Raw genomic sequence first — 11717 nt, forward strand, 5'->3', positions numbered from 1 at the left:
TCAGATACTCAAAGTTTTATTAAATGTTTATTTTACATGAAATATACAGTTTTGTCTGGAATTCAAATACAAACATAAATAATTTAATCATAAAAAAAGTTAACTAAAACTGTACAGACAACTATGCTGGAGTTTTTACACAATGGAGCAACATTAGGACTAAAACTTTGGACAATGGCTTTAACTTCTCTATCCTGTTTTTAGTTAATAATAATCTTGAGACATGTTTGAAATTCAGTCTGCACGAGTACCATGTCTACATAACAATGGTGCAATAATACACCAACCAGGAAACCCAGTGAAAATGAGAGGATTGTTCACATTAACAAAAGTGGTGACCCTGTTATGAAATACTAGAAGGGGGAAAAAACAATCCACCCAGTATGACAGATTACAACTCTTCAGTGAATCACTGCGAAGTACATTCAATAGATGTTCCATTGTATTGTGTATCCTCTGCTTTGCAGTGGATTTAAGGCTATTCTCTTAATAGCAATCATCCGTAAGGCACAAAAAGCATTCACAATGTGCATTTTGTGTTAAAAAAAAAAACAGAGAAAACTGAAAATCTTGAACTACATTTATAGTACACTATTAAATGAAATTTGTTAAATGAGAAGACCAGTTTTAAAGTCGTCCTTTGTGACACTGCATCGCTGCCACTTAACCATTCAAAGTAACACCGTTTCAAGTTTTAGTGTGCAAGACAACTTGTGCAAAAGGCAGTGAATTAGTAATATAACCGAGGGCCCCTTTAAAAGTGAAACTGAAAAGCACTGGACTTCAATAGATCAGTTTTGTGTTCACATGAAACAAAAGGGAAACTCTACACAACAGTTCAGGGAAACAATACTGCTGACTCCGTCTCATTACTGAAACGTACGTCAAGAGTATTGATCTGCAACAAGTTAACCTTGGCTGCCTGTCGTAGGCGGCACCGCAGTCATTTATGGTGATGCGAGCCCCCTAAAGGCAAACACAGGTAGCAAGGCCACGTCCCGAGCAGAGCTGCGTTTGTGGCAACTGATGGGCTTCCAGCCAATATTTACATGGCAAATACAATCAAGTGAAAGGGTGCTAAAGAGACAGAACGGAAGAATGCTGCTACTGTGAAAGGTTTGTTCCCATTATGCACTTAACAAGAAAACGTGTTCATTTTCTGAGGTAAAACCAACAGATGTGCACAAAAAGTATAAAACACCAACTGTGATTCGAGTGTCTCTGTTCACTATTTTGTTCTAGGTCTCAGATGTTCAATATATCATGATTTCTATTGCAGTTACAATTCTATTGTTTGAAGTTAAAAACAAGCGGAAACCTCACACAAGTTATTAAGGACTTCACAAAAGGAGCATTGGCCCTTAAACCCCTTCATTTCTTTAAGACAAAGACTTGGCTCAGGTTTTAAAAGGACAGTCTCCACTGGAACGGACACCGATTTGCCCTCATTTGGTGGAATTATGCAATGGGAGACAAACTAACCCACGTAGCAATTGAATAAAAGCTACCATGTCCTTCATTTCAATAAATATTCTAAAAAAACACCAATATGGTGAATATAAATAGATGAACACAGAGGAAATCGAAAAACACTTCCACAGAATTTCATAACCTATGAGTAAAAATAATTCACTCATGGACAATAATTGTTTTTTGACAATACAAAAAAAATTTTGGCATATAGTTTTTCAAACTGTATAAAAAGGAAGACATGAACAGGCTTGGATGTTGTGCTCTGAAGCCCATATTCAGCAAGGGGAAGGACACCATTTGTTTGTTTTTACAAAAAAATCAACTTATTAAATGAATCAATATGATGGGAATTTTTGCCAGAATATAGTTGAAATTTGATTTTGGATTTGCAGTCTCTTCTCAGACCCTATTGATATGGTTCAGATCACAATACATCTAGTTCAATGCCACACAAGTCAACCACAACAGACCAGGAGGTGTGTTGACTTCACATTGATCAACTCCAACTCTCAAGACTCTGTATTGTCTTCCTTTGAATATTCCTCTACAAGTTTCTCATAGGAGCGGCCGTGTTCTGAACCGTCACTAGTGAAAACAGATCCTTCAGATTCAGAGCTCTGCTCTTCTTTGGAGTTTGTTTCAATGTTTTCGTCACATGTAGTAATAGACAGCTTTGCCTTAGAATCATCATCATCATCATCATCGTTGTCATCATCCTCCAACTCCTCCAAGTTATTACTGAGAAAGTTTTCCTCATCAATAAAAGTAATGTTTGCATTTTGGATTGTTAGAGGATGGTACTCTTTAGAATCCCATGCCCTTCTGCCACCTGCTCCACAATCTCCCACTCCTGCATTCTCGAGGTCGATGTCCTTGTCAAGCTGGTTCTCATACATTCGGTTAAGTTCTAGGTCACCCTCTACATGGTCCTCTGTGAGCAGTAAACTGTCTGAGCCCAGGAGGTAGTTTTTGGACTTTGAAAAAGCAACAGTGACGCGGTCACTGAAACTATAGCGTCTCTTTTGCCGTGGTGAGCGGTCCAGACTGACGATAGTGTGGCCATTAAACATGGGGGCGTCATTGCAACTCTGGGAGCGACCGATCTCTTTGGATTTACTGGTGCCGTTTGCAGTGGTCCCATTGGTTCTGCATTCTTTTTTGGTACCAATCTGTTTTATCAAGTCATTATAGCCTTCCTGTTTCTTGGACAAGAAGCTGAAAATGTTGACGTCATTAGGAGTGGGTGGCAAACGAAGCGAAGCTTTGTGAGACTTGTAGTGCCGGAGCTCATCAAGAGATAGCTTGCGCAGCTTGCGGCGTTTCTTCAGTGCCTTGTGTGCTTCAATCACCATCCGCACCTTCCAGTTGAAGAACAATGAAAGCCAAGCTAACCCAAGATATATCCACACTTCCACGAAGTATCGATACAGAGTTGGATATTCTTTATTTGGTTCGACTCCTGGAGGGGACAAAGGAAACTGTTAATTGTCTGGATAATTATGTCACACTATGTGTCAGAAATGTGATACGGTAAAGGATATCAAGAGATCTTAAATAAATAAACTAAAAATATTCTATTCAATTCTTAGCTTACCTGCAACCAAGTCCCCAAAACCAATGGTGGTCAAGGTGACAAATGAGAAGTACAAGCCCTCGATGTATGTCCAACCCTCCTGAGACATAAACACAAAAGGTGGAAGGACTAAATGGACCAGCACACCCCAGAGCAGAAAAATAGCTGTGCAGGTAAACTGAGCTTTTCTCTGGAGAAGAAAAGAACAAACATGTTAATTAGAACAACAAACTACACAATCATTTCTCAGAAATTGTAGGAAAAAAAGACAGTCAACTTACTAGTGAAAATCCCTTTTTAGTTAAAAACTGGCCCAGGTGTTTGGCTCTGCCACCAAAAAACTTTCCCAGTTCACTTATCCAGGTAAGACATAAAGGTACACCAAACAGCCCGTAGAAGATGCAAAATACACGGCCCGCTGATGTCTTTGGAGCAATGTTCCCATATCCTTTAAAAATTAAAAAAAAAATGTTGGGTTGAAATAGCATATTGGTTTAACAAACAGCTTAGACCTGTGTCTTTGGCTACAACAGAGATATGTCAACATACAAAAACACAGCAACACTACCAAAATCATGCAGCCTGACCTATTTTTTGAGTTTTTGCAGACTGCAGAGACATTGCACTCTGTTATTTAACCTCCAACAATTAAAAATGTTTTGCAAAATAAACAAAAATGTTGTCCTGTCTGATCAGAGCTACATCTGCCGCTCCTGAAACATCAAAAACTCTTACCGATAGTAGTGATAACTGTAGCAGCAAAGATAACAGCATTTGGCCAGTTCCAGTTGTTGAATGTCTTACTGCCTGTTATAGTGACTCCTTGGCCTGCAGCATCTGACACCACCTGGGGAGAAAGAAAATAAAGACTTCAGCTGAGAAAAGGCTAGGATTAATTTAAAACACAAGGGAATACAGAATATATTTTTGCAATCGTACAAGAGCGAAGCATAAGGAAGGCAGGCAGCTTGTTATTTGTAAGCTCCATTTCTTCCAGAACATCCTTCCTGTGATATGTTGATGGTATCTCCAGTAGTACTGATGAGCTGAAACGAGACTTGGACTCTCCAGAGATTTGTCTTTAACCTGAGGGCTTTATGGTTCCAGCCACTGCTTACTTTGACAGAGAAACAGGAAGGCAAGTGCTTCATCACCCAAACAGCCATTTGATAAGAACACGATGGTACATGGATTAAAGAGAACAGGTAATTCTAAAGTAGTTGCGCTTCCTTGGGCTTATTTTTCTTTTATGAAGACTTACAGCTTCACCAAGTATGAATTATTAAAAAAACAAAAACAAAAAAAAGAAACAACTTTGAGCCTGACACTTCATCCCCCTCTTGAATTACATTTTAAGTGTCGAAATCCAAGGGAGGAGACAGAACGCGCTTAATCAATCATTCCCAACCACACGTGTCCTTGAGCAGCCACAACAAAAACTGAATTACCCCTCTTGGGAATTAGCAAACACCCGGCCATGTGTGGCGGGACAATGCGTTAACCCACACTCTTTCTCCCACTGTGCTAGAAGAGGAGGGAAATGTGCAGGCATTGGCAAAATTCACATAAGCCCTAAAGTATTGGAAGATGCTTGGTTCTTTAATAATGATAGGTCTGCAACAGTTCTGCTCTGTAATTACCAGGACCAGGCGAGGCCATTGTTTTGTCTTTTGAAACAACACAGTTCCTCTGCTGGCCTGTTACTCTTTACGGTGGCTGCAGTCATGACCAACTTTTGTGTTCAATCCATGACGCAGCAAAAACTTCACTTGTTTGCCGTTTGTTTACCTTGGCATGGGGTAAAATTACTTATTGGCCATGTCCAGGTAGAAATCTTGTATAAATTAAACTGGTTACAGGAACATTTTCACGCGGAAACTACATACACTTGATGATGTGTGTCTACCTGGAAAAAGAAAAACAATATTTGGCTCGGTTTCGTTTCCAACTGTGCCAAAACCTTACATGTAACAGACTGGAAATACAGGTCTAAATAGTCATTTATGTCATGTATTTTTTGGCCAGCAATTGTGACAACACTGGAAAACAACACAGCAGACAGTCAAACATACTTTGATTACTTTGGTTTTACTAATGGAAAGAAAGTCATAAGATGTTTACAGAAACACAGCTGCAACTTTCACGCCATGAAAACCCTAAAATAACAAGACAATTAATGACACAGATTAATCTGCTGGGACCAATATGAAATTTTACCTCACTAGTTGGAGTAGTTTGAGGTCTGTCTGTTCTGTGGAAAACAGATGTTTTATGTTTGTGCGTCATGTCTGTGGTCTGTGCATGCGTTCGGCTCTGCACCTTATTCTAGCCTAATAAGGGGGATCTGAACATGTTCGCAGTCTGGCTGCCAGATAAAAACTGCTGAAGTTTGGCACGTAGAAAACTGCTGATTCACGGGAACACAATGAGGGCAAAGTTTAAGAAAGATCACCACAGTGAGTGCTATACTCAGTGTATGTCAGTCAAACACAGGAAGTAATCTTAAAGGCAGAACTCAGAGGTATGTTGGCAAATCTTTAAATATCCTGCATTAGTACCATGGAACTGACTTGACTTTCACAGAGACAAGTGGTAACCGGCAAGAAGATGGTTTCCATGGAGTCACTGAAAAGGCTCTGTCATGCAATAAGATTCTTAACGGTTAAAAGGTCAGCCACTGGTCAACTCATTTTGGCCCCAGGTCACAAGTGACCCTGAGAACAAGGCAAAAAGCACCAGCACTGGTGAACAAAGATAGAAAAACGCGTTGAACCAAAGTGAACCCAAACCAGCTCAGGAGGAAGTTGTTAAACTGGCTCCTTCACATGCCTGGCCACTGGACAACTAGATACACAACCACAGCTACCGACATAGATACACTCTTGATAGAGCCTCCAAAATTAACATCTCTAAACGACATCTGGTCAGTGTGAGAGATTCACACTGACCATTACAATGTGCCATAAAAAAAAAATAAAAAAATCTACCTAACCATAACAACACGTGGCCAAACACAATCTATGCCACACTGCTCTCCATGGAGCTGATACTATTACCATAATGCAAGTTTAGCAGTCTGCAACTGCCACATGCTGATAACTACAAGAACAGTAAAAAACACAACGACACGCTGTTATCAGGACAGCTGGTGGACAGCATACCACTTCAGTTCCTCTGTATTTTTCCACTTCCAGCACTGCACAAGAACAGCTGCCATTGGGCCCGATTAAGGGAGTTACAAACAATACAGTCACTCAAACTCTTCCAAGTCATTCTGTATTGATTTCTGATACAGAGGCGGATGGGTTGCGTCCAGTGCATCTGGGAAACAATACTGACATTTGAACGCCTGCACAGATCAAAGATCCAACACAAAGCGTGGGAATAAAAGACAGACAAAGCCTATTTTACAAAAGTAAAAAAAAAAAAAAAGAAGAAAAAAAAAGACATTTATATGAAACTACAGTTACGTCAAGTACTTTATCTGAATTTCTAAAATTCTGACGAAACCATGAAAGTGGAAGTTGAAATGAGGTTAAATCTGTTGCATCATACATTACATCAGTTGAGCAGTGGCTATTGCACCATTAATGCATTTGCAAGTGGTTTAAATAAACAAAGTTTTCAGAGACTTACGTTATTGACACCAAATGGGGGTTTTATGTTTATTCTCCAGTTTCTTTTCGAGTTGATTAATATTTAAGCAAATGAAACTATTGAAGCTTGGTTGGGCTTCGGGGCTTGTCGGGGAATGATTATAGTTAATATACAGACTTAAATGTTGACTTGCATTGTACTTTACCAATTGTAGTTTTTAAACACACCTCCTAAACCCTTGAAAATACATTGCTACATTTTATGACTCCAGTGTGCTTTAAATGTTTGTTACACTTTCCAAAAATGGAAGAAAAGCTAATTAAAGCCTGCAAACCCCCTAGAAAGCATGTCAGGCACATGACATCGTTAGCTATTCTCAAAAACAATGAACTACTTCATTCTTTTGTGCTTCTTCAATCTAACCAAGGGCCATGTTTCACTTTAAAACATGTGACAGCAGAGCGCTGAGCTGTGTGCAGCCACACAAATGTGATCTTTGTGTCATGTGCAACATGGACGAGCAGAGCAACGTTTGCAGTCACGCAAATAAAGTAAAATCAATTAACCCAATGGAGCTCGTCTGCAAAATGGGAATGGTAACAAGTCCAAAGACAAGAGGTATTTACAAAAGGTGTTCTGAGGAAAGGGCAGTGCATTGTGCTCAAAGGCTAAATGACATTTTCAAATATAAGTATTTTTTCAGGTAACAGAACTGGACCCTGGGTCCGCACAATTTACGTATTGAGCATATGCATCCTGTTACAACAGTTTGAGGTAACTGACAAATTCACAATGGATATTTTTTCATAGCCAAATATCTGATTGATTCATATATCATTTGCATTTTGCGCGTGTTGTGCCTTATTCTGCATTCTCATCTTACCACAGCACTTCTGGGAAATAGCAAAAACACACAACAAGTGCTAACACGCCAGGCTGCAACCACGGTGCCCGGAATCTTATTTGCACCATAGATAACGTCCACAATCCCCACTCTCCTACTGAAGTTTTATAACAGCTTCTCAAGAGCTAAAATTGATGGGCCATAAAATCCAATCTATAAACAGGGACCACTTCAAGGACCCTATAGTTAATAGCAAACTCTTTTGTTAATAAAACTACGACTAAGACTAACTTTTACGAGAGTGTTGCCTTCGCTTGTTAAGCCTCCTTATATATGTTTTAATTGTTAACAAGTAGAGAAAAGTTTCCATAATGGAAATCTAACAAACACTGCTGCTAACACAAGTGAGGCTGATAAAGTCAACTCAAGGGCGTCATGCTCCCCGTTTTATTACACCGACTACAGCGCATATCCAGCAGGTGTCTTGGTTAACAGTAACAGGAAAAGTACTATATAAGAGAACCACATATCAGCTAGGGAAAGGGTTAAGTTGTCAAAGAGGCAGCATAACGTGATCTTGTGTCACTAGAGCAGGAAGTATTTCAGTTTCAGTTGCACAGCCTCGAGGAGTCCAAGCAAAAAATAAATACATTACTGCACTTTCTCCCTGCTTTATAGTAGCAACTGGTAGAGGGGAATTTTCCAAATTTTCTCAATCATAAAATTCCCGACAATCTATTTGAATCCCTTTCACTCAAACAGATTTGGACATTGTAAGAATCTCGCTATACTATGAATGGGGCATATCCCCCGAACACAAAGGGAGAAGCAGATGGAAGCAGAATGGGGGAGTGGGGGATAATAAATCTCCCCGATACTGGGCCCAAAAAGGGGCACAGGTTGAGACATGTTCCTGGTCTGGCTCGCAACTGCAAAAAGAAAAAAAAGAAAAAAAAAAAACATTGCAAAAGCATTGCAGTAACATCTCATAGCTTATCTTGACAGGTATGAACCATGTTGGATGTTATTAGTGCAGAGTGGAATTCCTCTGAGATAATATGCTGCTGCAAATGCATAAATCCAGATTTCTTTTCAGCCTTCTTCTTGGTGAAAGCCTTGCACCCCGACATGCTAAGATCATGTACTCGTGTCATCCTCAAATACCCCAAATGGAAAGAATAAAGGTCATAAAGACCTCACATTTCAAGGAAGTAAACAAACACAGTAGGCAAACACATGCAGAATCACAGCAGTGTTGACTTGCCATGTGTTCAATCAGTGCTGAAGGTAAAACCGCAGAGGTCAAAGGCACCAGCTTTACTACTGGTTAAGAAACCACAACTCTGACAAGAAACCGGCAATAGAACACCTTGTACCGCAACTTCTAGGGGCCGAGTATTGACCCTCCACACCCGATATTACAATCACTGCTTCAGACAGAAAGTCTGCCAGGTTTACAACAGACACCTAAATGTGGCAGTAATAAAACAGTTATCATTAGCAATGGGCACTGTGAGCCAGCAGGAGAAGCACTGTAATTAAGACAATAGATGAATTCAGAGAATGCAATGACAATTTTCGATTGGTTTTAAAGTACAGGCCTTAATGTTGGTAAATCAGGCTACACATGGGTGGGCGCACTGACCCAACAAAGCGGAACCATGGGCTGACAACATCTAATTCCTCAAGAGGTTTGTTAGTGTTTGGTGAAAGCTTACATACCAGCTGAGGCTCATTAAGTCTTCATATGTCAACTCTTTCAAGTGGGAGAACACCACAGCACAATATTAAAAACAAATTTGGGGACCATCTTCACGTGAGAACCATGCAGTGGTCATACATTTCATCAAGTCAAATGGAAAAATGTTCAGTTTAAGAATGTGTCCATACCTCTAATATCTTGTCCAAATCATCTTTCGACAAACAGGGGTATTCCTCAAGTATTTTATCCTTCCGGGCACTATACTGCTCTGCGGCGAGCTTCCAATTGGGCTCCTCCAGGACTTGAAAAATTGCTGCCCCAATGGACAGATAAAAAATAATAGCAGAGGTCAACAAGGGGCCTTTATCTACCATACTTATGTACAATGACCCGACTTGGAGACCGCGGGACAGGGGGGAAAAAAACGAGAGAAAGGAGGGGGTAGATGACAACAATACCCGGACTTATGCGGGGCTCATTCTCTGCAAGTCTTTAGCTTTACAAAATGCTGTTTCTTCCGCGCGAGGCCTCAGAAAAAAGAGTGTAACGTGCCGCCGCTGCTGACAGCATCGGGCTCGCGACATAACAGTACAAAAGTAGGACTAGAGCGTGGACGAGCGCGAGTGGGACCGCAGCCGCAATTGTAATCATTCCACGTGTGCGGCCAGAGAAGTAGTGGCTGCTGAAATAGTGAGCTGAGCAGTGGGAGTGGAGGACAGCAGGGAACCGCCCAGAGAATCAGGAGGGGAGTCACCTACTCGGAGGTTTGTTCGTCTCGCTGTCTTTTTTTGCGTGCGTGTATGTTACAGGTGCACAACTTCTGGGCCACCGAAGCAAGTGTGTAACTCTTCAAAACTCTTTAAACACGGTGTTCACTCATTCCAAACATGTATCTAAAGCTATAACCCACGGCAAACAGAATGGAGTTCGTCAAAACTGATACAGCCGTTCATTTCTCATTCTTTTATTATATTGTCTCAGGCTAAAATGCATCACTCAGCATAGCCTTGAAATAAAATGACACGTATCAGAACAGTGCATTAATCAAAATGAGTCGTCCAGACAAGTGAATTGAAGATAGCTTGTAAATATATATATATATATATATATATATATATATATATATATATATATATATATATATATATATATAGTTGTATATTGCATTTGAATTCTATGTATCCAGTACAAGAATTATGATTGGTTAAACTGGTTGGTTTGATTTTTTTGTTGTTTTTTTAGAAATATGCGTCGAGGGACAAATGCTGTTACTGTGTCAGCCTCTATGTCGGCCATCATGTTCATCAGAATGCAAAGCCATAAAGAGATACTATGTGTACAGGGCTGCCAACGTTATCACTGCCCACCATTTCTCAATAAATTAACTGCACAGCTGAGCCAGAGCCACACCTGAGCCTGTTTGGCACGTCAGCAACCAGTGGCCTAGTCTGTCCGGAAAAGTACTGCACATCAATAAGCGCCAGTCTTGCAGTTGAAGAAGTGGAACTGAAACCGGGACTAATTGCAAAAGGACGTGCACCTAAAGGCTAATATGTGTCAATGTCCAGACGTCAACTGCTCAAATGTTTGATCAAGTGATGCACTCTGTTTTCTTTGTCGATACTGCGAGGAGCAAAGATCAAACAAAGGAACAGATGTATTGATTTGTTGTTTTAGTAGAACCACATAATCTTAGAGTAGATAGCACAGTGTATTATCATTGTCAACCATCAAATTACAGAGTTGGGCTGTGTTATACATCCTTGAGGGTGTGAGAAAAGGAAAAATCATATTGATTGACACTACCTTGATGCACTTGTGATCTAACAGTGTGGTTTTGTGACTGTGTGAGAGTTTCGCATGCAAGATTATAAGATATTGCATCATTGTCAGTCCTGTACTACTTAACCAAGGCTTTTTTCCCCCCTCACTTCGCATTTACAAACCCAGAACTATGCATTTTTTGTGTGCATACTGATATTCCTTCTCTTCACACAAATATGCAAGGAAAAATTAAACTAAACTTACTGTTAGTGTGCAGGCACTGTGATAGTGCCTGCAAGTGTTAACCTGTTCTTTCAACATACCAGTGGAATGAAAAATGTTAAGCGATCCTGAAGGAAAGCTGAGATTTTATTAGTTCCATTGGATATCTTACAACAAAAACACCTTCACTCTGTCAAAGAACACCATTGACATTTTATTTTTTTTAGGAGTCAGAGGTAGCATATTAACATGTCAGCACAGTTTAACTAATTATACACAACAACTTCCTTTATTAAAATATTTAGGTTTGCCTCAAAACAGTAATTTTGTGTGTTCATGACAAAATCCTTTCATGTCCACAGGCTTTGCTGGTTCGTTGGACTGTCCCCATCCTCTTCTATACAAGTCAAGTACGTAAAGCTCTTCAATACCATAAACACTGTTATGGTAAAGATATTTTTCCCTGAGTTTTTTCGAATTCATTCTCTTGCAAATGTTATCGAGTAAAATTTGACATAAACAATTTATTTTTGAAGTTCCAT

General features: G+C 39.9%; 1 protein-coding gene across 1 annotated transcript; it reads right to left on the minus strand.

Annotated features, from left to right (window-relative positions):
- On the minus strand, nucleotides 1-9867 carry kcnk5a (potassium channel, subfamily K, member 5a). Its single transcript, XM_047611924.1, has 5 exons — nucleotides 9378-9867; nucleotides 3782-3893; nucleotides 3328-3494; nucleotides 3068-3236; nucleotides 1-2932 (listed from the first exon to the last, which is right to left on the minus strand). The coding sequence occupies exons 1-5, from the start codon at nucleotides 9561-9563 to the stop codon at nucleotides 1983-1985; spliced, it is 1584 nt and encodes a 527-aa protein (XP_047467880.1). The 5' UTR covers nucleotides 9564-9867; the 3' UTR covers nucleotides 1-1982.
- Nucleotides 9868-11717: the final 1850 nt, after the last annotated feature.

Source organism: Mugil cephalus, chromosome 17, assembly GCF_022458985.1.
Source record: "Mugil cephalus isolate CIBA_MC_2020 chromosome 17, CIBA_Mcephalus_1.1, whole genome shotgun sequence".
In the NCBI taxonomy this organism is placed as follows: domain Eukaryota; kingdom Metazoa; phylum Chordata; class Actinopteri; order Mugiliformes; family Mugilidae; genus Mugil; species Mugil cephalus.